Source organism: Sturnira hondurensis, unplaced genomic scaffold (genome assembly GCF_014824575.4).
Source record: "Sturnira hondurensis isolate 20B ecotype Veracruz unplaced genomic scaffold, ASM1482457v3 Scaffold0006413, whole genome shotgun sequence".
Lineage (NCBI taxonomy): Eukaryota > Metazoa > Chordata > Mammalia > Chiroptera > Phyllostomidae > Sturnira > Sturnira hondurensis.
Window position 1 is genome coordinate 59405295 of NW_028079044.1, and position 25557 is coordinate 59430851.

Consider the following 25557-nt stretch of genomic DNA (forward strand, 5'->3'; position numbering starts at 1 on the left):
CGCGCCGCCGGCGGGCGCGGGGAACCGCCGGAGCACTGGCAGCTGAAGCTGATTGATGGGCGCCCTGCTCAATGAGGGGGCCCGGCCGCGGGAGGGGCGGGGCCGGCTCCGGGCTGAGCCAGTGGCGGGTGCCAAGGGGGGGCGGAGGCTCCGTGGAAATGTGTCGGTGACATTGAATGGGGAGACCCAGCGCGAGCGAGGCGCGCGCGCGCGCGCACACCCGCGCACACCCGGCCAGGCTAGCTCAGAGATCCCCGGCCACGTAAGTAACTATTAATACCGCCTCGCCAGGAGATGCGGGCGTGCTGAGCTCCGGGATTGGCCTCGGGCAACGTCGGCCATCCCCTTCAATTTTAAATACACGTTCCTCTTACCTCCGAGGGGGAAGGAAACAAATAAAAGAAGAGGAAGAAAAGCCGTCAATTGCCTCCCAAACCCACCCGACCAGGCAATTGGATTTAGGATAGGGGGAGACCGAGTTGTTACCAGTTCTTCCAAAGAAAGATCCAATTACCCGGCGGGAAGGGAGCGCCGCGGGTTGGCACGGCGGGGGGCGCATCCCCTTCCAGCGCCCGGAGGATCCCCGGAAGCTTGGGCGGGGGAAACCGGAGACCATTGATCTACCCTGGTGCCTTCCCGCACTTCTCTCCCCCCTTTTCAGAGGACGACCTGGAGCTCCAAAGAGCGGCGACGGCATGAGCCTGTGTTGACCTCCGGCCGGCCGGCCAAGCCCTGGGCTTTGTCGCGGTACCTGCTCCCGGCCCGCGCCGCCACGCTTTTGCAATCTTTTGTTGGCAGCGCTGACCGCTCTAAGTTAAATGCTCTCTTGCTATTTCTTTTTCTTTCTTTTTTTTTTTTGGTCTGTTTGTTTAATTTTGGGAGAGCTCTTGCGATCTTGGAAAAGCCTCAGACGCCATCTACAGTTAAATCGTAGATAACTACCCTCTCCGGCACCCCCTCCTTCCACGCCCCCCACCCTTTCCACCAAAAAAGGGGGTGCAGCGCAGATTCCGTCTGCCGAGCGGCGCGAGCCGGTAGACCTGTGCTGATTTCCTTTTTCTTTTTGTCGGGTTTCTAACGCGTGGAGAGCAAGCCGCCACTGTGCGCTCGCGGAAGATTGCACAAAGTAGAGCAGGGCTCCTCCGCCCTGTCTGCAAGTCGGAAGCCTGCGCGGGGATCGCTCCGGGGACCCGGCGCTGCAGCTCCCACTTTAGCCACCCGGCTCCTCGTCTAGGTCCACGCTGGAAAGAGAGGGAGAGAGAGGAACTGAAAGTGCGGAGATTCTACACATCTCTGGCTGCTTTGGGGCAACAAAAGGACCCGAGCCGCTGCCGACCGAGTGCCCCCGGGAACCGCGCTCGGAGCAGACCAGGTGCCCGGCGGCGCCCATCTGGGGCTTCCAACTCTCCGCGTAGCCCTCTTCCTGTCCCCTCGCCTCGCGTCCCCTTTTAAAATCCGTGGCACGGAGGCGCCTGCCGCCGCGCTCGCCAGCGACTCATCCCTCCAGCGGGTTTTTTGTTGTTGTTGTTTGCCGTGTGCGCTCCCCACACTCATGAACATACACAGGTCTACCCCCATCACAATAGCGAGATATGGGAGATCGCGGAACAAAACCCAGGATTTCGAAGAGTTGTCGTCTATAAGGTCCGCCGAGCCCAGCCAGAGTTTCAGCCCGAACCTCGGCTCCCCGAGCCCGCCCGAGACTCCGAACTTGTCGCATTGCGTTTCTTGCATCGGGAAATACTTATTGTTGGAACCTCTGGAGGGAGACCACGTTTTTCGTGCGGTGCATCTGCACAGTGGAGAGGAGCTGGTGTGCAAGGTAAAGAGCCCGGGGTTTTGTTGTGCTTTTTGCGTTTTTGAAAAGATTCCCCGGCCGTTTGCTGGGGGCGGGAGGTAGCCAAGCCCTGGAGTCCGGGGGAGGAAGGTTTTCCCGGATAATAATCCGTGGCCTCGTTAAAGGGGGTTATTTATGTATTTGTTCGTTGCGACTAGTTGTTGCGAAGTTTTCAGAGCGTTGCAGACAATGGGGCGGGCTGCGGCGGGGGCGTTTTGGGGAGAGCTCTGGACGGGGAGGGCGGCGGGACCGCGCGAGGGCCACGGACACGGGTTGCTCCCAGAGGCTCGTGGATCTCTTCCGCGCGAAGCCGGGTCCCGCGGCCCGGGGGATTTCGCCCGGCGTCTAGCCCCCTCCCCTTCCAACCCGGAGCCGGGGATCCCCCGCTCATTTCAAGGCGTTGATGAAGGTTCCTTTCGCAGCCATTGTTCTTGGCAGCGTGCAGGTGTTAAACCTTTGTTCCGAAGGTGCCCTTTAAAAAGAGACACAAAGGTGTCCCCTCTGGCAGAGCCCAGGGGCCCAGCTGGGGGAAGGAGTTTACCGCGAGCTCTCCTCTGCCTGGAGCGGTGAAAGGAAGGTGGTGGGTGGAAATCAAAGCCGCTCGCACACCTTTGGGTGCAGGAAATAGTGACTCCTTTGAGTCTTCTCTCGGGTTGGCTTCTTCCCATTCTCAGACATCCGTGCCTGAACGCCCCTAGGCTCCCCGGCCCCCCGCCCCAACACACACCTCTGTCTGTAACGTTTGGAGCCACAAGAATACCGGTGCTAATGCAGGGAGAGGCACTGCCAGTCCTCCTCATCTTTGACCCTGAACGCACCAGTGACTGGTTGTGTCTGTGTGTCTTTGTAGGCGCCCACAGGGCTCCCGACAACGGGATGAGCAGAATAGTTGCATAAACAGATAAATAAATAAATAAATAAATAAATAAATAAATAAATAAAACGATAGAGCACCCCACTACCCAGGAATTGGGTATAGAGATCAAGAAATCATTGTCACTTCATTTTAGATTTACTTACTGTTTTTTTTTTATTTTTTACCACTGTCCCGGGGAGGGGGAAGGGGATCATCAGGAGTGGGGACCCCTGCTACCTTTGAAATGGTCACTCTGCACAGCTGTGCTACCAATAATGCTTGCCCCTTCTGCCACGAGCCACGAGACTGCCTTGTGGACTTTATTTCACAGAGGACTGGAGGGTTGCATTGTAAAGCGTGGTTTTGTGGAGGTCTCCAGTCAGACCTCAGGGGTAAATAAGAAATAGGAGACTCTTGAATGCTGCTCTCTGCTTGTGCCGAGCATTTGGTATTTTGCATCTTCTCCAAGTTATTGATACCCAGAGCAACTGTGCCTGGTTAACCAAAATTCGGTAGGCTATTCAGAGCTGGATTGAATTCTCAGAAGACCTACAACGTTGCACAATAGGCTAGTCATCCTCTGAAATGAATGAGTTCCACAGAGCTGCCCCTCCGCTGTGAAATATGCACACTCACTCACTGGTGAATGTTTTCACTCCTTTTGCTCAACTTTGGTGCAGCATTTTCATATTTTTCGGAGGCTGGAGATGCTTGTAAGTCAGGGTGGGGGGCTCTGCCACCAAATTCTGCAGGAGCGCCTTGCTGGCATTTCTTTGTTTAAAAGCAGAGGTGACCCTGGCCCTTGCTCTTTCTTTTTCCCCTCAGCTCCTTCGAGACATATTTCACTTTGGGCCGACCTTACAGTGTCATTTGCAGACTTGCTCTCTGGCCTGAAACTGTACTTAATCTGCTGGTTTCGTTATTGCAAAGATTGAATCCGCAGCCCCTCACCAATTACTGTGTGGCTGCAAGTGGATTTAAGTGCTGTATCATTGTTCTGCTTGACAGAGGTCATCCCTTTAAGACACAGCAGCTTCTGTTTTCCAGCCTTTTTTTTTTTTTAACCAGAGGTGATGTTAGCAACTTCTCATGCAAGCATAGTTGAATACATTCACGGAAGCTTTAAGGGGTTTTGCAAGGCTGTTTCTATGAACTACCGTAAGATCCACAGTGCAGGCTCTTAGCTTCCAGTGAGATCTACACATCAATCAAGTTCTGTTTGATGTCTCAGAATATAAAGTTCTTTTCTCCCAGCTCTGTGGTGACCCAAGGAAAAGGTCTTTGCAAAAACAGATCAAATGGAAAGATGCCACTTAATATAGAGAACTGTGTAGAGAATTCTATAGGAATGTTGTTTGTGTGTGGAGGGGTGGGGGATTTGAGAGTCATTTACCCAAAATAATCAAGGCTGTTTATTGTCTCCATGCCTACTTGAAGCACAGGGAGGGCGCTTTAAGGAGTCTGCAGCTTATGTTTTCATGGAAATGCTGGTAGCTGTGGTGCAGATGGACGTATTACTATCTTGGCAGAATGGGCACCCCCCCACACCCCCTTTTTTTTTTTTTGGCAAATGCTATTAAAGATGGCCCAGTCTTACTGCTTTATCTGAACTGTCACATTATGTCATTATGTAACTGAGGCTCCAAATGAAACATTCAACAGCAGCTGGCAACCAGGCTTATGGCTTGATTTTGCACTCGAAGGTGATAGTTTAAATACCAATCCAAGCCCATAAATGCCTGTTACTGCTACTAATAAAAGTGAGGTTCCTACCCATTTGGGAAAACGTGAGCACTGGCTTTATTTTTTATGCTCTGTCCACCATCTTGGAATTTGGTCTCTTTACAAAGGGTATGGCTGGCTACACATTGACGCTGCTCTGAGTATGTTTGATTTTCTTTTTTAAATTCTGTGTCCATTCACTGTTTCAGCAGCGGGGCAGGGTACTAGCCCCTCAAAGGGGCTGAGCGAAAATTACTTTTTATGTTTCAGAGATGCACTTGAGGCCAACGGTCCTACCTCCGTGGGCACAGGCCACGGAGCCTGCAGCGCGATGCTTCAGGACACGCATGGCCATTATTACATAATGACGCAGAGCGTTTGCATTCGCCTCTGCAATGCAAAGAGAGCGTTTGCGGCTCTCTGGGAGATTTTTGAGGCTGTCCCGGGTCTCTGCTGCCTGCAGTGTCACGGTTCATGCAAGCATTTCAGATGCTTAATTGAATGGACGGACCTCTGAGGTCACGGCGTGGAGGTTGTCCTTTGACAGGACCGGGGTGTGATTTGCCGTCTCTGGAGATGCTGAAGGACTCATTCTTAAATTCGAGGGCTTTCCTGAGATGCCTCATTATGGTTCATTCACAACGTTCCTTGGCTTCCTCGCCCAGGTTTTGCACAGGCTCTTGCTCACCCTGTCTGATTCACAGATTTTATTTTTTGAAGCAAAGAGGGATTTAACTCGAAGATTCTTAAATAGCAGCCTGCATCCCTGGATGGGGTGTGGAAGGCGCGTGCTTCCCCTTAAAACAAATTCTGTGTGGAGCATGCGTTTCGAGAGCAGGAACGGTCAGCTAAAAGCTTCTCTCACATTCTCATGTGGGCTCCGGACCCACAGGGGATCAGCAGGGTTCTAAATCAGTGCCTGTCGTCATGGGGAGGAGGGAGGCCCCGTGACCCGAAATGCTTTTTATCCACCTCATCCAGATTAGCAGGGGCCCAGCCAGGATTAGGGGCTCACATGTAGGGGTATCCAGGCCCGCATTTTCCCACCGCACTCTGCAGAATGCTGGTCAAGGAGAGTATGTTGTACCCGATGGAAAGGGATAGAAGAAGCTGAGTGACAGTGAACGGATGACACTGTGTCTGGTTGGAGCTTCCTGGCCTTGGATGCTGCAAAGCACCCCCCCGCCTGCCCTGCCTCCCGTAGGCCCCGAGTGGCTTCCCGAACACGCATTCGCAGGCAGATAGTAAAACCACATTCCAAACCCAGGAATTTGTAGTCCTGCTTTAGTGGTCTACAAATGAATGAAAGGTTGTTTTTTTTTTTAACCTCAAAAATCCTCTGTAGGCTAATACCTCTTTAGGTCTGTTTCAAAAAGGAGTGGAGGGTGGATTTTCTTTTTAAATAATAACCTCACAATGAGGCGGCATTTCACAGGCTCTCTTTGATTCATAGGCGGTTGTTGCGAACCTGATTCATTCAGCCAGAATCTATCTGTGGCAGGACCAGAGAAAGAAGCTCGCCTGCCTTCCTGTTAACCGTCCCATTCCCAGCTCTGCCACCAGGGGCTTGACTGGACTTGTTCTCTGAGCCTCAGTTTCCCCATCTGTGAAATGAAGGGGTCGAATTAGATCGTCATTAGGGAAAACCTACATGTTTAACCTATTATTTGCCAACATGCCCAGTGCTATATGACACAATTGTATAGCCCCAAGTATGTTGTCTGTCATTGTTATAGTTGTAGGGTGTTCATGTACATTGTTCTTTTTTTTTTTTTTGAAGGAATGTAAGGTGTTGTCTATGTAACTTGGGATGGGTCACAGTCTGATTTTGCTTTGATTCTTCTGTAACCAGGCCATTGAGATAGAGAAATAATAAAACGTACCCTCTGTGGTACATTTTATTATTACTGTATCTTGCAAAAACACTTTTACCTTCATCTTCTGAGATCACCTTTCCAACAAAGTGAGGCAGGTGTCATCTGCCCATTTTACACATGAGGACTTAGAGGCTCAGATGTCCAGTGATTTCTTCAAGGCCACACAGCTGGTAAGACGCGGGCCCAGTGTGGTCCGGGTTCAAGGTCAGCACACCATTCGTCATCTGGAAAGCCAGTCTCCATGGGAAGGGTTTGCATAATGGGACCTGGCGGTCTAAGAGGCACCTCTGACTCCTGGTTCCGCTGTTCATTCTGCCCTAGGTGTTTGATATCAGCTGCTACCAGGAGTCCCTGGCCCCCTGCTTTTGCCTGTCTGCTCACAGCAACATCAACCAAATCACCGAAATTATCCTGGGGGAGACCAAAGCCTATGTGTTCTTCGAGCGAAGCTATGGGGACATGCACTCCTTTGTCCGCACCTGCAAGAAGCTGAGGGAGGAGGAGGCTGCCAGGCTTTTCTACCAGATCGCCTCGGCGGTGGCCCACTGCCACGGCGGGGGGCTGGTGCTGCGTGACCTCAAGCTGCGGAAGTTCATCTTTAAGGACGAAGAACGGTGAGTCTCGTGCCTGTGCAGACCCGCGTGCTGCGACGGGCCGCTCTGTGCAGTCTGCTGGAGAGGGTGCAGGGGAGGCTGTTCGGCTGCCTGTGGTCCACGTGTGGAGGTGCATGCGGGGAAGGACCCAGGCCGGTAAATGGTACAGGGTTTGACGTGCCCCTGGAAAATAAGTCGCCGCTACTCAAAAGGTGTAACCACATGCTCAGAGGACAGGTGCAGGGTATTTTGTGACCTGGTACTTACTTTTGTTTTGGTGTTCTGAACTCTGAACGTGGCTGCAAGGTGGGGTGGGCTTCTCAACGTGAGTGAGGCAAGGTTTTCAAAATCCTACCTTTAGAACACTCAGTGCCTGGCATCAGTCATTTGAAATTCATTCATTCATTCACTCATTTATTCACCTATTCAATAGATATTATATATATATCTATATATAATATATATGAAGCATTCATCACAGTTCTCAGTGTTATGAATAGCAAGCTGCATTAACTAGGCAACTACCCTATAAGGTGGTCTGACAGGCCCCAAATAAATGTATGTAGTGGGTCAGATGGGAGTGGGGGCTGTGATATCAGTTCTAACTAGGATTCAGAGAGTCAAGAAAGTTTTTATAAGAGAGGTGAATTTAGAAGCAACACTTGAAAGGTGAATCTGTAATAGGCCACATGGGAAGGACTAGCGTTCCAGGCGAGGAGACCGCTGCCAGTGTGAAGCCGCAGGGACATGCAGGTCTCCGTTCTTTGAGGAGGTGGCTGGCCAGGATGCTGGGCGTCTGGGTTCCATTTCTCGTACTTCCATTCACTCATTACGTTCTAGTTAGCAGATCCCACTGGGACCCTGCTGTCTCCTCCAGCTGACTTTGATTGTAGAAACTCTTTCAAATTACTTTTTTCTTTTTAATAATGTGCTTTTTAGAAGAGGGGTGGAGGCAATTGGTTTATTCATGGCTGACTCCTCCAAGAATTGTCCCAGAGCGGGTACTCACGTGATGTCTTGGAGTTCTCTTGACTGCTGCGGGCATTGTCGCTTCCCGTTATTGGGAAAGTGGCCAGGGAAGTGGACGTCCATCGTCACAAGGCTATTAGGGCCTTCTGAATACAGGTCTCGCACACGTTGTGCATTCACTCACTTAGTTCACGTGTCTGGAACACCTTTTGCGTGTCTGCACAGAGCCTGCTGTCCAGCCTCTTTGCCTTTTACCCCAGTGGCCTGGGGCATTTTTAGGCTCTGGCTTACAGGAGGGCACCCAAATGAGAGAGGTCCAGTGCTGTGTCCACTGGTTTTACCATCTGTGTGGCTTGAGCTAATGGGGAAATAAATATCCGGGAAGCATTTGGGGATTAAGAAAGGTATAGGGCCCGTGGTTACCTAACCCAAATGGAATAATTTCACGAGCATTTCTAATCTAGCTGAGTGCAGGGCGTGCAGACTGCCCCTGCCTTTCCTAGAGCTGCGGAGGCGGGTGATGGTCCCAGGTTAAGGTCATGATCCCCTTTTTAGGGAGCGATTTCAGGCATCGGCAAGTGTTTGGGGCGGCTTATCCAGCAGTAGCACACCGTGGTGTCTGTGAGGTGAGTCCGGGTAGGGTGAACGTTCCCAGGTCATAGACCCGAGGAGATGAGTGGGCTCCAGGAATCCCGAGAACCTAGGGAGCAGCTGGAAGCAGATGACGGCTGAGGAGGAGCTCCCATGGGGCTCGTGCTGTCCTTTATGGCCCCGTGTGTAAGAGTGCCGAGGAACGCGTGGTGACAGCCCAAATCCCTGACATCCCAGGGCCTCGGGAAGGCACACCAAGGTGTAAGAAGCTCCCAACAGGGGGCTGTGGGTCGCTGCTGTTGACTTGGGAGTTATGTCTGACTTCTGCAAAACAGCATGACCCTTTCTAGAAAGAACCAGAAAAAAGTATCCCGTGTGACTGTCAAAGCTAAAGTGGGTAGAAAGCTGATTGGCATCTCTTCTGGTCTAAGAGCACCTGGCTTGCTGCAGCCTTGCTGTCCCGAGGGGCCACCGGAGAGGAGGAGAACTCCCCCATCTGATCGGCAAGGTGGTGGCCACGCAGGAGTTAGTGACCTTGCTCAAGGTCACAAGCCAGTTTGACGGTGGAGCTAGGCTGGAAATCCCGTCACTTCACTCCAGAGCCCTGCTGTGGCCCCAGTGGACTTGCTGTCCTGACTGAGACAAGTGTCTGTCTGGGCAGGTCTGAGAAGGTCGCTTCCGTTGTTAAGGACATACTGAATTCCTCATCAGTAGCTCCTAATACTCTTTTTTTAAAGCCCCACTGTTAAGTTTTTGGACAAGGGGAGTAGTGCCTAGTAGCCTTTTTTCTTCTTTTTGTTGTTTTGGTTTTTAACCATTTGATTGCAGAGTATGAGACCGGGGTGTCACTCAGCATGCTTGTCCCTCAGCAGACACTGAGTGACGCAGGTGAGTCTTTGTGGGCCTGCACAGTGGCCTGAAGGGCACAGGAGTCAGGCAGGGACCCTGGGGCCTTGCCGCTAGCAGCCCTCCCCTCCTATCCTGGTGGACAGTATCCAATCACTAGGCATTTGAATAGGACCAGAGCTTCCTCCTCTCCTGATGGTGAATGTGGGGAGACCCTGGGCTGAATTTGAAAGACTCTTGAAGGTGAAATGATGGCACCTGCCTGTTTTGTAAACTTGTGTGCATCGGTCCCCGGGGGGAAAGCCTGGAAGAGACCTGGGAGGGCTGCTTTGCTAGTCAACTGCAAATCACCACACGCCTTGTGCACATCAGTTTTCTCAAAGATGTGCTTCTTGTTTCTGGGTGGACCAAGAAAGTGACCGAAGGCAAAAGCGTTCCCTAGTGAAATCGGCTGATCTCCTCCTGGCTCAGAAGGAGGCCTGCCTGTAGGTGGACTCCTATGGGTAGACTTCCTGTTCTGGACCATTGGTAACCGAGTCCATGGTCGTCTGGGAAACATGTTGAGTGGCACCGTCACCATCCCAAGTCCAGTTTCCCACAAGTCGCTTTGCAGACGGTGCACCCAGCTGACACCCAGTTTATGTTAGACCGGAGCCCCTGGGTTGAATTAGCAGCACCTCAGAGCCTTCTCTGCTGCTTCTGTTTCGTTTTGATTTGGGTTCTAGATTCCAGTTCCGGCTCTGCCACTCATTCGCTGCCCGAGTTGGATAAGCCATTTAATGCTTCTAAGCGGTAGTTTCTGCAGGGCTGAATTAACAGTTGCATCCCTGTGGGGTGGTTGTGAACGTTCAGTGAGATGATGCGGTGACTCATGGGGCAGGGCAGGAGCTGGCTGATGGACAGCGGGCCCTGGGGTCATGATGACACCGAGCCGTCACCCGTGAGCCGCTCCCCGCGTGCTGTGAGCTCCTGGGGAATGTGGTCCTTCTCTCTGGCAGCCATTTCCGCGAAGAGCGGAGCCCTCGTGATGTAAGGGTTCAGACTGAAGCCACATCCTCTTCTCTCTTTTGTTTAATTATAGTCACTGAATCAGTGCTGGGAGGGCCACTGATAGGTCAAGTGCATGTGCTGTGGAACCTTCAGCTCTGAAAGGCCAGAAGGTTGACAAGATGTATGCAAAGCAAGCTGGACAGGAGGCCCACTGGGGGCGAAGGGTCACACCCGCCCACTGTGTTTCCTGCCCTGTTGCTCCTCTTCTGCCCCGGATGTTTCTGCTCAGCACAGCACCCTCCCCCCTTTTGTTTTCTGTTTGAGGAAGTTAAACCCCTACCCTGATTGAATGCACGCTGGGCACGCCCTTCGCCGGCATCCACAGTTCCTGTAGTAAAATCCGAGTAGGAGGGGCCCCTGGGGGTTGGGCCCTAAATCGGACAGAGGGCAGTGCCCAAATCCTCCACCTCCCCCCCACCCCCAGTCCTCCGCTGTAGCTTTAGTGATGTGTGGTCAGCAGTGCTTGGGGAACGCTTGTTTCAGTCTGAGCCTCTAAGGGGGGATCTGCACTGGGGGCAGGGTGGGTTACTTCTGCGTGGAGGCAGGGTCACTGTCAGGAAACCAATCTGTGCTCTTGCACTTAACCTTGCCAAGTTTCCTAATCTCTTCTGCTGAGACGGCCTCCCCTGTGGGGTGGAGAAAGCAAGAAGACTTCCCGGTGGGATCGGGATTGAATGAATCAGTGCGTGGACCCTGGGCTCGGCACCTGCTGTCCGGAGCCTCCCCTGCCTGAGTGTCTGGCCCTCTGGGCAACACAGGGGCCAATTTGCTGACTCAGGATGGGAGGAGTCCTTTCAGCTGGTGCAGCCTTAGGCTGCAGTTAGGGCTGCTGAAGTCTGGGTTTTGCCAGCTCGGATTTCTCTTCTCCTTTGGGACCACCCCTCACTCCCTGAGCCCAGCCAAGGTTCAGTGCTACCGTTTCATTGCACAGAAATACCCCATGTGAACGGAGAAACATGCCTCTGTACATATCTCTTCTTTGGTTAGAAGATCTTTATCAATTGACGTCACAAGTTTCATTTCCTCTGCTTTGTGGAAGCTGATGGGTGCTCACTTCTGCAGGAAGGAGCTGGGACCCTTCAAGGGAACCCACGGGCCATCTGCCCAGACCCCAGGCCTGCGCCTCACACCCCAGATAGGGGAGGTTTTTCCCTCCCCCAAGGGTCAGCTCTCTGTTTCTTTGTTGTTTAATCTCTCCTCTGCCTCCTCCTTCTTTTAGATCTTCATTCATGTTGTTCAGCCTCCGTTGAAGGTGTAATATCCAATGAAGGACAGAGGGCAGGCAGGGGAGCTCTGGGGACCAGACTCCGCTTTCTTTCATTACTAGTGAGTTACATTATTTTAAGTTGTAGGCTCACTGAATTTTTGGCAAATGCCTCACCGTTTTTGTTTGAAGGAGACAGAGCTCCTGGAATTCCCTTCTTTATCTTGACCACTTTTATGTACTTGAGACTCTGCCAGCCCTCCAGGAAGGGTCACCTCCCGCTCTTCCTCCCCAGGATGGTAGGGGCACCTTGGGGGGCACCTTGCGAGGCACCTGCCCTCCGTCCCTGTCTGCATGAGGCTTTCCTCTCTTCCGGCTGGACCTGTCCCATGCTCTCTGCTCCTGCCAGCTATGGGCATTGAATCAATGAAAAGGTCCTTTATGGCCCTGGCTGGTGTGGCTCAGTGGACTGAGTGCCAGCCTGTGAACCAAAAGGTTGCTGGTTTGATTCCCAGTTAGGCGCCATGCCTGGGTTGCAGGCCTGGTCCCCCCAGTGTGGGGTACATGAGAGGCAACCGCATGTTGATGTTTCTCTCCTTCTCTTTCTTCCTCCCTTCCTCTCTCTCTAAAAATAAATAAATAAAATATTTTAAAAAGAGAGAAAGAAAGAAACTCTTGTTTATGGAGTAGGAGCAGCTCAGATTGGATGCCAGTGAGAGCCGAGAGAGGCAGGGGAAGTACAGATCACTGGTGTCAAGGCCATGGCCCAGAGTGGGAGCCCGAGAGGTGAACACTTAGGAATCTGCCATGTAGGTACGCGTTTAAGGAGAACTGCATTCGTAGTCCCACATCCAAGGAGAAGTTAACCCAGCGTGTCCATTCGGATTTTACGATTTATGCAAAAGTGGCATTTCCTGAAGACACTGTCGTCAGAGTCTGTGGTGGGGTGTAATTTTGCTTACCAAGGGCTTCTCCAGTCGCCGTTGGAGAGGGGAGCCTCCTCGGGCCTCTGTGCTTAGAAATAGACTAAATAATGTGTGTTCTTCAGCCGGGTTTCTGGCAGGGCTGCTCACTGTTTGTACTTAATAAATTAGCTGATGAGCTAAACTGAGGTCCTGGGTGAGTGGAGCGAGGGCACAGCAGGAGGATTTTCAATTCCTTTGGGCGCTGGCAGGAGTTACGGATGATGAACTTGGGGTGTCTGGCCCGGGGCCTGGGGCACCACGGAGACAGAATGGGAGGTGTCATGGCTGCTCTCGGTTGTCGTCTGATGGCTTTGGGCCTCGTAACCCAACAGTCTGGAGATTCACTTACTTGTTCAGCAAATATTCATGGGACACCTGGTTTGTGTCAGGCATATTCTGAGTTCTGGGGACACTGCAGTGACAAGTGAGACCGACACCTGGCCCTCATGGGACCTGCATTTTAATGAAATAGCAGGGTTCACCACATGCCAGGCCTTGTTTTTGTTTTTTTTTTAAAGATTTTATTTATGTTTAGAGGGGAAGGGAAGGAGAAAGGGAGAGAAACATCAATGTAAGGTTGCCTCTCGTGCGTCCCCTGCTGGGAACTGATCTGCAGCCCAGGCATGTGCCCTGACTGGGAATCGAACCGCGATCCTTGGTTCGCAGGCTTGCGCTCAAGTCCACTGAGCTACACCAGCCAGGGCCAGGCCCTGTTTTAACTATGACACTTAGACGAACTGATTTTGTCTTAATTAACTATGACGTTTACATTGATTTAAGCTGATAAGTAAGGTAGTGTTGTTATCATCATTGTGTGGATTACCTAATTGAGGCCCAGGACTCAGCGCTAATCAGTGCCAGACCTGAGGTTGGCACCCAGGACACCTTGTAACAGGGTGCAGCCAAGGGGGGCCCCCAAATGGGGACTTGTAATGGGGTCCAGAACTCAGGGTGTCCAGGAAATATTAGGAAAATATACATATGTAGGATGTCCTCACCCCCACAAGTCTGAGCTGGGGGACGGGATGTATCGAGCAGGGCCATTGAGTTGTTCTGAATAGCGGCAGTTTTGCAGGTAACCTCTAGAACGATGGTTTATTATATCTAAAACCTTCAGCTGGTTTCATAGACATGTTAAACAGCTGTGGTCTTGTTTTGAGCCAGGGGGATGGGAGTGACTTCAACCCATGACGTAACTGGGAGGCAATTCCCCCTCCCAGTTACAGAGCCTGCGCGAGAGCTTGGAGATGATTGGCTCCACACCAGGGGGCCATGCCTGCCCGGATTTACTATGGCAGCCCAGGAAAGCTGGAACAATGCAGGAATGTGGCAGGTGTGCCTGATTGTGGGAGGAGTCGGAAGTGGTGCTACAGAGGAAGACTGGTGCTGGGATTTAAACCCAGGCTCGGCAGCCATGCTGGGGCTTTTGGGGACCACAGGGCTTAGGAAGCAGGAGAGACTTTGCCTGGAAGAAAAGGGGTGAGAGGATTCTCGCTGGTGGGCCATGAGAAGGTGCCACATGGTTTGGGATTAACCGGAGATTGTGGAGGTGACACAGGTGATGGTGCCGGAACAAAGGGGCTGCCTGAACCACGAACTTCTACTTCTTTTCCTGAGATAAGGTACCCCGAACTCTGGGCAAAGGGGAGAAGGAAGGACTGTGATTTTGTGAGTATTCTAAATGGCTTTAGTATTTTTAATGAAGACATGAAATCATTACTCTAAGTCTGTGTAACATTTTCAATAAATAACCCCTTTCCTTTTCACCAATCTCTGCCATTGAGAGATGTCTTTCCTTGGCGGTGGGCAAGGTGAACCTAGGTTGGGGACCCCTGGATTACAAGGGTGGGTCCATTCGCTAATAGTATATCATTTGCAGCACCCCCAGGGTATGTTCTGTAACAACCTGACTTTGAGCCCATGCCTTAGGAGACCACAGTGGCTCCAGGAAACAGGTATCATATTGGCTCCTCGTGCCCAAACCATAGGAAGGATTTTCTCAAGTGATTAGGCAGCAAGTGTACATACACCAGGTGGCCCTCACCGGCTGGGTTCTAAATGAAGCCTAGCGCCTGATTTTCTTGGGGGCCCACTATTCACCAACCTCACGGGCAGTCCTAATGGAGAGGGGTTTGTTTCCTCTTCAGATACGTGAGAGGAAGTCCACTGGTCTGTCTACATCCCAACGCCTAGGGCAGGGCATAGTTTTGTAAGTACTTCGTGAACGTGACAGCTGACTAAGTGGGCACACGGAGAGCCCCGTATGCTCTGGAGACATAAATGTTATAAGAAACCCCTTTAAATATATTGATGGTAGAGCAGCAGGTAGAAATGCCTGTTCAGTGTCCTCTCCCCAGCAGTCTTGGGAGTTTCTCTAGACCATGGACGAGAGTCCAGCCTGTGTGAAATTTCCTTGGACTCCGGACACCACAATCCTCGAGCAGAATCCTGCCAGATGTCCTGAACACGGGACACCTGGGGGCATCTTCGGCCTGGGAGTGATGCTGCCTTAGAAACCTTCACTCGGCACCTCCTGTACACTGCTGACATTGCTAGCTATTGGGTGTGCCAGGGTCAGCACCGGGCAGTCCTTGCCTAATGGGAGGCACAGTGTCATGGTTACTTCTAGCAGCATTTGCAGAGGAAGGGGGTGCCTCAGACCGCTTCCTGGGGGCAGAAAGAGAATGTTCCAGCAGTGGGCTAAGGTGGAGAGAACCATTGCGTCAGGGTGGAGAAGGGTTCCTTCGTGGTTGGTCTGAGTGATATAGGAGGGAAGGGGAAGGGGATCCAGAGAGTTTAAGCAAAGGCCAGGAAGCCTGAACATGCTGTGTGTAGGGAGGGCACTGTGCCGGGACAGAGGAGGCTAAAGGGATTGGCCTGAGCCCTGCTCCCACCCCACCAAGGGGGCATGGAGGGCAGGTTCTAGACCCTCAGCAGCTAGGCGGGAGCAGCACCTCGAGGTGCGCCTGGCTGCCTGGGAGACTCCGGGCTGCCTGGGCCCTCGGCTGTCCGGCATTAGCAGTTAGATGGTGTGCAGAAGCTTTTCTGAGAGGCCATCGATCAGTGATGGATTTAGGGCTGAGGACCCTCCAGGAGCCGGGCCTGGATAAAGGGGAGCAAGAGGCCCTCAGCATAGGGGTGAGGAGTCCTGAGCTACTTTGTCTTCTGGGAATTCCCTGTCTGTTCCTATGGAGACGGCGGGCTGCCTGCCTGCCTGCCTGGTGTCTTCCTGGAGGGAAGGCGTTGGAGGTGGATGGTTTTCCCACACTCCCGTGGCCATGATGACTCGGCTGCTGTGCTCCAGGCAGAGGATGTGGGACCCGGCGTGGGTGCTGGGACGGAGTGTCCCCCTGGACACACCTGGGTGCTGGAGCTGGAGTGAGTTTTTCATCCGAACTATGAGATGACCTAGCACCTTATTTCATCTTTCTAAGCTCTGATTTTTCTTTCATCGACCCCCACCTCCTGGATTGTGTGTAAGGTCCTAAGAGGGCGTACTGACTGCCCTGAGCAACTAACCAGCTCTTCTCCTGTGGCCCCTCCCTGTAGACTCTTCTCTCCCTGCTCCGAAGTGTTTCCCTTATGGGTTTATCGGCTGCTTGGCCTTGGAGTTGGGTCTGTTTACCAAATCTATAGGACCTAGTGAGTTGGTGGCTCTCAGAGGTGACTGCTGGAAAAATTTATATGTGTAGGAAGTAGAATTAAAGGAGTGAAGATTTGTTGGACAGTTTAGCAGCCCATAGAGTCCCAGTGGTGGCTGCCAGCTTGGCACGGTGCTAGGACTGTCCTCCTCTGTCCCTCGCCCCCAGCAGTAGCCCCAGGTGGGCCCTTGCTTGCACCGGGACTGGTAGCCAAGGCAGCCAAGGGCAGCTCTGCAGTAGCAGGACAGCACAAGGCCAGGCCTGGCTGCAGCGGGTCTTTCTCACTTGACCATTCACCGGCTTGGACCCTCCCTGTAGAATGGCCTTCAATGACTTCTCCAGATTCCACTGACCTCAGGCCACCGGACTTCCCATCCTGGCCAGGCCCACTTTGTCTGGCTGAACTCCCAGCCTGGCCCCACCCCGGCCCACCCTGTCCTGATCTCTTCCTGCCCAGAGCCCTGGGCGGCATTTAAAAGTTTAAAAGCCAAGGCTGAGTTGCTTGTGTAGGCCATTTGGGATGTTTTGGAAGGAGCACTGAATTTGGAGGTCAGGCACTTGGGTTTGAATCTGAGCTCTGCTTCTCACTTGCCAGGTGGCCTTGAACCAGTCCCCTCTGGGTTCTGTACCTTGGTTTCTTCATCTGGTATAAATGGGCAGGTCCAGTGTCCTCTGTCCACCTTGTGAGCTACAGCGATTAGATCATGTGTGTGTGTGATGGTTTCATATGTGGCCTAGTGCGTAATATACCTGGGGCCATGTTTGTCTCTCTATACCTATGGTTTTTCTTTAAAAGTCTCCTGGTTTTTGACTCTGAGCAAATCTGTGATGTTGGTGCCAGGTGTATTACGGAGAGGGCACCAATATTGGGATCCTCCTCATGTGGGTTCAGAGCCCAGTTTTTTTAGTTACCCTATTATATAGTACCTAGGGCATTTCATTTTCCGTGCCTCAGCTTCCTTATTTTGTAGAAAGGTTGCACATAATCATATTTGCCTTTCAATTTCGTTAGGAGCGATAGAAATGCACACTGATGAGAGTTCTAGTGTTTAGGTATTCACGGTTGCTGTTGTTAACTAGGATTATTATTTTCATTGTTATAAGGATGTCACATAGAAAGTGTTGCTATCCTTATAACTTAAACATTAAACTTAAAATCAGGAATTTTACAGCTAGAAGAGCCCTTTTCAGTCTGTGTAGCCGTATGTTCCCATTTCATGGAAGGGAAACTGAGGCAGAAAGGGAACCTGCAGCCAAGTTCCACTTGGTTCCCCCACCCCACCCCAGCAGCCTCTGTGGAGAGTGGGCAGGGCGCCTGGCTCTCACAGCCAATGCTGCGACTCCCCGGAGGTAGGGAGGAGCTTCCCCACCCTGCGCAGGATCCATGGACACAGGCCTGGCACTGGGCTGGGCCGGCCCGAGTGCCGAGCTGCCCCTGTGGGCCTTGTTCATTAGAGGTCGAAAGCAAAGCAGGTTGTAAGATGCATGCGGGATGCGGCGTCTCGGCCAAACCCATCCTGCCGCGGGCTCCTGGCTCTTTCTTCCAAGAAGCTGCAGGAGATAATCACTGTCATTTACAGCTTTTCGGTCACAAACGTCTTCAGCATCCCTTCCCCTTGTCAACTGTAGGACTCTCTGTTCTTCATCTACCACCACCTCCACAGAGCCCATCCCAAAGACCTTCATCAGGACTGAATAAAGGGAGCGGAGTGAGCTGGGCCTGTGTGGGGGGGGAGAACCTGCCCGCTAGGGGGAAAACCAGTGCAGGGAGCCCAGGAAGGAATCTGGGCACAGAATTTACATCCACTTCCACCTGCCTGAGGCTTGTCCATCTGTCTTCCCTTCCCCTCCAGGCTCCGGAGTCAGAGGTAGAGCCTTATCTTAATAGCAGACTTAGTCAGAAAGGCCACTGTCTGTAGCCAGGCTGCTAGGCTCCTTGGTAGATACTGTAAACGTGACTGTAGACTTGACTTTGAAAGTCCTGTGCAAGCTCTGTTCATTGAATCCTCATAAAAACCGGGAAGATGGGTGTTATGTATCAGATCTGTAGCCCCTGCTCTTAATTTAAATGCCCCGATGCTGATTAGGACATTTTAATGACTAGGGCCCCCAGTGGTTGTTGAATTTTATGAAAATCAGTTTCTTTGCCTTGAAGTTTATCATCCTCAGCCTCTTCAGGGACATCAGAAGGGGAGAGGAGGTTCATTTACTTCCCCGATGCGGATCCATGCCGGTGGTCCGCTGGTCCCGCCCCATCCCCACCCCAGGGAGGGTAGAGCCCCTCATTCCCAGACCGGGAGTCCAGCTCCAGGGACCTCCCTTGTGTAGCAAGTCCACAGGGACTGGACCGGAACTCCGGCCTGGCCTCGGGTCCCTGACGTGTGCGTCCTGGCCAGTCCTCGCTGGAAGACGCAGTCCAGACCGCCTGCCTCAGCCCTTGCCTGAGAGTGATGTAAACAAGTTCAGGGTGTTCCAAGAAGCAGGCAAGGTCAGATCGACTGCGATGCCGTCTCCAGGCGATGATTTCCAACCCTTGCCTTCGTTTTGAGTTAGTGCTTCGAGAAGATGGACGTCATGACATCTCTTATGCGGGAGAGGTATCACTGAAGGACGTGGTATCTACTCTGTTTAAAATCTGGGCTTCACCTTCAAATCCTACTGAGTCTTCCCTGAATGTATTTGTATGGATGACAATACTTACAGCTTTCTAGAACATTAAAAATTCCAGACTTAGAAATCATAGCATCTATTAAAATAACCTTGCCTTAAAAAAAAGGACTTCTTTTTCCTTCTCCCCTCCCCTGCCTTGGATGCATGTGTCCCCTATAATGAGGGAGCCAGCTCTTGCCCCAAAGGTTGCCTGGCCCTGACCCTGGGTACACCTGTGTGCCACCCACTTTGATGGAGCTTCCTTGATGGTGGGACTTCCTCCCTCAGGTGTGCACAGCCCAGGGAGAGGTGAGCTCTCCGCCCCCCACTAGTCTTACTGGCTGGACAAGCTCAGCATTAGGCTCAGGGTCCACGGGAAGGAATGATCATTTCTGCTTTGGAGGTTGATTTTATGGGCTTGAAAAAGAAAATAGATGCGGCGACCTCGCACATGTTCAGCTTCCTAGAGGATGTCTGATCGCTGGTGTTTGGTAGTTTGCACACTGACCTGGCCGGGCTCTGTGGCTGCCCTATCCCCGCACCCACTGTGCCTGATGTGACAGGCAGATGGGGACAGCAAGCTCAGCCTCTGAAGGGAGGAAGGTGACGTGGGATGTGTTTAGGGGCAGCTGAACCTGAGTGCATGGGGTGGCTTTTATTTCACCCTCAGATGCCTTAGGTGTGTGCATAGCTGCTGACCTGTCTGGAGCTAGGGGAGGAGCGGTGAGCCCTGGTGAAGGGGTTAATGGCTAGGAGAGCGCCCTTCACCATTTTCTAGGGCCCTTTTCTCTGCTCTGGAGGCGGACTCAGAAGAGGGCTTAGGAAGTGAGCGTGGCCTCTGCTGCCTGGTGGTGCTGGGGGGCGGTGGGCAATGGGCAAAGGAACGAGGCTGAACCTGGGGGTGTGCCCTGGGTGGGCAAAAGAATGGAAGGGCTTTAGATCTGGCCGTACACAAAGCTGGGAGCAGGGGCTAGGAGGAGGTGGGTAAGAGGGGACAATGGGGACAGAGAGAGACTTTGCTTGGGATGACAGGCACACCGTACGGGTGATGTTTTGTTGAGTTGTGTACTTGAAACTTACATGGTTTTGTGAACCAAGGTCACCCCAATAAATTCAGCTAAAAAGAGAGCTTGAGGTGCTGATGTCTGTCCCCTGAACGGGCTGACTCGTGTCTCCTTCCACCCTCACTGGAAGGCGTCTGAGGCAGAATTTACAACAGCTGCCCTCTGGGGTCTTTCACTTGACCTCCACTTAATCCTGGCCAAGCTGGCAGAGCTGGGCCCTGTTTCTTTAGAAATGGGCACACTGAAGCTCCTAGGGCTTAATGTGTGACTGTCCCTTTCACTTGTGGACTGGGTGTCTTCTGTGTGCTTTAGGTGCTGAAGGTATGGCAATAAACACAGGTGACACAGGTGACCTCAGCCACCTGCCCACGGGCTCCTGTAGGGGAGGAATGAGGCGATCGATCACCTCGAGATGACCACTGGAATCATTCAAAGCGGACACATGCAAAAGTATAGAAAAACAAATACCTAGGGTTCAGGTGGTGACGAGGTGGGTGGGAGCAGTGGGGAGGGGGTGCTATTTCTATAGGGTGCTTCGGCAAGGCCTCTGTAATCAAGTTCATCTGAGCAGAGACATGGACATAAAGTGAGCTGCTCACGTGTCTGGGAAAAGCCTGAGCAGAGGCCCCGGGAGGGACCGAGGTCAGTTGGTACACTGGAGGGTCAGAGAAGAGGCTGGGGTAGACAGGGAGTGTGGCTGAGACGTGGCTGAGATGCCTGGGGGCCACCCGGCAGCCCGATGTCAGCCCCACTGGGGAGGGTTTGGGCAGAGGGACCTGGCCCCAGACTTGGTCTTCTGATTCTGGTTTGGTTCTCCTTCCACTGGACTGTCTCTTGTCACACAGATGGGTGGGCTTATTACTGATACTACTCCTGTTTCCACTGTGATCATTATCCCCACAGCCACTCTGCTGCCAGGGCAGTGAACTTGGAGACGAGGAGCCTGGCCCGCTCCTGAAGCTGGAGAGTTTGGGGGTGATGGTGGGTGGAGGAAGCTGTGCCCACTGAGTGTCTCCCACTCACCTCCAGTCCTGGGACATGCAGGGAGACTGGTGGGGGATTAGTCAGCGCAATTCCAGACGAGTGGGTCTATGTTTCCAGATCATTAGCTGTTGTGAGGTGGGGAAATCGTGTATGCTATAGATCACAGCAGAGGCTGGGTGAGCAGACATGAAAGGTTGGCTGCTCTCTATTACAGACTTCCAGAATGTTCCGTATGGCAGAGATTTTAAGACAGTCTTGCCCAGCTAGATGCACAGCAATGAGAATACACTTAAAAAGAGTCAAAATGAGAAATTTCATCTTACATATATTTTACCACAATAAAAAAATTAAAATTAAAAAACAAAGAATGACTACCTTGCCCGATAGTCCTATATAAGGCCGAAAAACAGAGGGGTTGAGTGACTCGTCCACAGCCACACAGCAAGTGAGAGCTCTGGCCTCAGTCTGCCCTCCTCGTTCCAGCCCAGCGTCTTTTCTGTTGGCCATACCCTATCTCACTCATGGGGATGCGTACCAGGACGTTGTCACTCCTTGGTCTCTGAAACTCCTGTCTCGGATGACGTTTGAATATGTGAGATCTTAGAATCAACTGAGGATTTTTCTGACCTTTTCTACAGAGAGCTCCCAGCAGATCTCCCTGGGTTAATTTGAGCCGTGACTCCCTTCTGGAGCTTTCTGAGGGGCCATGCTGATTGCCGTAAAAGGCTACGACCCTCAGTAGGAGGCAGGGAGAGACATAGGGGTGGGTGGACCTGAGTGACAGGCTCCGACTTAGGACTAAGCCTTAGGGTGTTTTTTCCAAGCACGTCCCCATTCTCTGTTCCTCTGAGCCTCGTGACACCTGGGCAACAGGGTAGATGCTTCGAAGTGCACTCTTGAGATGAAGGAACCAACGGATGTGGCTGACACAGACCTTGTAGGACCTCACGGGCACTATTTATGAGGTTCTAACCCCTAACTCCAGTCCCTCCGCCCTCTCCTATGTCACCTTCGTGGCAAACCTTAATTAGTGAGATAGAATGGGATTAACTGAGTTTATGGGGCTAGAGAACCACTGGATCTTGGCGGTGGTGACAGTGTTCTGGCCAGGAGAGTCGCAGGAGGGTTTCAGTTGTAAGCACTGAAAGGTAGGAATTCCTAAGTTTCCCTTTAAAGAATGACGGTGAGACAGGGAAACAGGCATCTCAGAGGCACCTGGGTGTTTTCTAAGCAGAAAACACTGGGCTATGAGCTTAGGGTTCTGGGTAGGGGACAGCCCTCAGTCTTGGCACAGGCCACGTCACATCCTGGTCCTCAACTCCAGTCACTGAAAATTAGTTATAGTTAATGAGAAGAATTCAGCTCCTTTTCAAAGGTATTTCCTGAGCATGTACTTTTTTTTTATACCCAATGATGATATCAAGACCTACCACATAAAGATAAGGGCTAGGTTCAAGGGACATAGAGTTTAATGAGATTTTTCCACCTCTGTCTTAGCCAGGGCTCCCAGGAGAGTCCTACGTTCCCGTCAGCCAGCACGTGGTCTTCAAATGGGAGGGGGAAGACTGGGGACAGGGTAACGAGTTTGAGAAGGACCTTGGGCTCATGCTGTTGTTCATATACACACCCCATGCACACCAGGGTGCCCGTGGCTGACCTGGGAAGACGTGAGGCCTTCCAGCATTTTTCTCTTTTTCCCAGCTAAAAGGCTTTGGGCAAGGTACTCACACTCGGAGCCTCAGTGTTCTTATCTGGAAAATAGGATAGTAAAATCTCCCATTTCTAACCAAAGTGTTGTTGTGAGACCAGAATTCACTTGCGTAATGTGAAAGGTCCTTGCAGACTGTTACGTCACATGCGCCGGAAGTTTACCGGAAGTGGTGGGCAGAGCTTCTGCCAGCTTCCCAGTTGGTTGTATCTGAGTTCAAATCTTGTGAATCCAAATCATTTCTCAAGTGTGACTTTGAGAAACTTGCTTAATCCCTGTTTCTTTAGCACTAAGATGAGGCGGTAATGTTATTTGTGGTTCGTTTACGTGCTGAAGGTTTGAGTCTGCTAATAGATTGTACGCTCCCTGCAAAGTCCTAATCCGTCTTGTTTGCTCCTGGGTCCCCAGCACTGGAAGAGCGTATGGTACCGAGAAGAGCGTATGGTAACTTTGCTTAGTGAGTGAAGTTTGCCTGGTTGAATGAATGGGAGTCACTGAAACCCAGCAGGAGCGATGATAGAGCGGTGGGATCCTGATGTTTCCGAGCTCACGTTTTGCTCCTTTTCTTGCAGGACTCGGGTCAAGCTGGAAAGCCTGGAAGATGCCTACATCCTGCGGGGAGACGACGACTCCCTCTCCGACAAGCACGGCTGCCCTGCTTACGTGAGCCCGGAGATCCTGAACACCAGCGGCAGCTACTCGGGCAAAGCAGCCGACGTGTGGAGCCTGGGCGTGATGCTGTACACCATGTTGGTAGGGCGGTACCCTTTCCATGACATTGAGCCCAGTTCCCTCTTCAGCAAGATCCGACGTGGCCAGTTCAACATTCCAGAGACTCTGTCGCCCAAGGCCAAGTGCCTCATCCGGAGCATTCTGCGGCGGGAGCCCTCTGAGCGGCTGACCTCGCAGGAGATTCTGGACCATCCTTGGTTTTCTACAGATTTTAGCGTCTCGAATTCGGGATATGGTGCTAAGGAGGCGTCTGATCAGCTGGTGCCGGATGTCAACATGGAAGAGAACTTGGACCCTTTCTTTAACTGAGCTCACGCCCCAACAGACACGGAGCTGGTACCAGGAGCGAAAGAGGGCCGTGGAAAGGGGTTCTTCCAGGGAACACGCGTCACCTGGCTCGGCAGCAAGAAAGACACTGACACTCACACGTTTCTTGGTTCAGAGAAGGAAAATCTTACAGGGGCTGGCGGAGCACAGAGCAGGGGCAAGTGGTGTTTGGGTGGGGCTCTGGGGTCTGCTCAGGGCGGGGAAGCCCCTGGAGCTCCTCCTCCCTGGTTGGCCCCAGAGACCACCCCTGCCAGTCAGCCTCCGCCCACCCCACTTTTCATTTCGTTCAAAAGTAGCTGCAGATCCTGACAGAATCGAAACTCTGCCTCAAACACACATCTTGGCATTGCACTGTTAGCATCTAACTCCTTGTCATGATTCAGGGAAGGTACAATTGGCTAAGGGTTTTGTTTTGTTTTTTCTCCTTTTTCAAGAAGCCAACCACCTATCTGCTAATTAAGGTTCACTTAAAAACAAATTCGGTGCACACAGACTGACGTGAAACCTGGGTGCTAAACTAAAAAAATATACAAGTCCAGTTTGTGTCTCTCAATCACTCTCTTCAGCTCACTTCTTCTGAGCAAACTATTTACTATCCCCGTCAGGAAATGAGATGTTAATTATTTGCTCCCTGAAGGGGAGAAAAAAAAATCTGTCCTTTAATAAGCTATTCTGTTTTTTGTCATTTGGTTTGTGGCAGGAAGCTATTAGAAGTCAAACTTCCAGATGCATTACTGCTATCATAATTTAAAGAATGAAAAAAAAAAAGGAAGAGAGGAAAAGAGACATTGGACTCTTTAATTGTTTTTTCTTTGGAAGGGGGAGGGTGGCCGGCAGGCGTCCCCTTGGCTGGTGTGGTGGCCGAGTGGTGGCGTGAGATGGTGGGAAGCTTTTGGAGTCGGACGCTTTTGCAGCCCCCGACCCTCAACGAAACGTTTTTGTCTTTGCTTTATTGGAGACCAGTGAGACAAAGCAGGTTGTCCCACGTGTATCAAATACAGGGCAGCTATTTCGTTTTCTTTACGAAGAATGATCCTTTTGGCTTGGAAGGCCCTCTGGTTTGGACAGAAACCCTCGGTAGAGACAAGCGGGAAAGAAAATAAGCTGAAAGCTAGGATGATATAAATAAAAACAGCTCTCTATCCCAATACGCACCTTTGTATCTTCAAGAACTCTTCTATTTATTAAGGAAAATGTCACATTGTGATGTATTAAGCCAGTATTTCAATTACGGGTTGACTTGGGATGACATGTTACATGCTGTTGTTAACATTTATATATATATATATTTTTCTTGTTTTGAGTATTTCTGTCCCTGAAATAACCTTTTCTTTGGCTTTTCTAGATAGCTTTATTTGATTTTGAGTGGCCTGTTTTTTTTTGTTTTTTTTTAATTAACGGCTTTTCTATTGCTGTATGATGCAGAATTCCTTTGGCTTAAATATTTGTGTTTCCAGTACCTCAGTCATTTGGATTTCACTGCCTGTATGCGTTTTGTGAAATGGTCCTGTTTTTGGGTAGGTCACATGTGGACTCTGGTATGTAAATGTTACTTGAATCTGTGCTCCATTATAGTATGTGGCATGTATGTGCAGACCTGGATGCTTTATGCCTGCCCAGCAGGAGCCCGGCCTTCACCTTCCCATGAGGGCGGCTTAACCTTCATGTCAGGAGACAAGGCGGCCATGGATTTGCCCTTGATTCTGCTTTGACAATGGAAGATGCGAAGGAGAGAGGTGTCTCACACCCCGAAGATGGTGCTGTGTCAAGGAGGACCTGTTTTCCTTCCCCCTTCCCTGTGTTTTGAGAACCTGGAGGAGGAGAGATTGGCAACACGCATGGTGGGGATCTATGGCCTCTGGTGCTTTGTCCTGTATTTGGTTTAATGTTTTTGTCCTAATCTCTTCAATCAATAAAATTGTGCGTATTTAACTAAAATTCC

General features: G+C 51.5%; 1 protein-coding gene across 2 annotated transcripts; it reads left to right on the top strand.

The window, feature by feature from the left end:
- Window positions 1-40: 40 nt before the first annotated feature.
- On the top strand, window positions 41-25553 carry TRIB2 (tribbles pseudokinase 2). 2 transcript variants are annotated; one of them, XM_037048735.1, is made up of 4 exons: window positions 172-262; window positions 662-1822; window positions 6614-6906; window positions 23129-25553. In XM_037048735.1, exons 2-4 carry the CDS (start codon window positions 1553-1555, stop codon window positions 23595-23597), a joined length of 1032 nt encoding a protein of 343 aa, XP_036904630.1. In that variant the 5' UTR covers window positions 172-262; window positions 662-1552; the 3' UTR covers window positions 23598-25553. The 2 variants fall into 2 exon arrangements, with proteins under 2 accessions (XP_036904631.1, XP_036904630.1); XM_037048736.1 differs by lacking the exon at window positions 662-1822 and having other exon boundaries at window positions 41-262.
- Window positions 25554-25557: the final 4 nt, after the last annotated feature.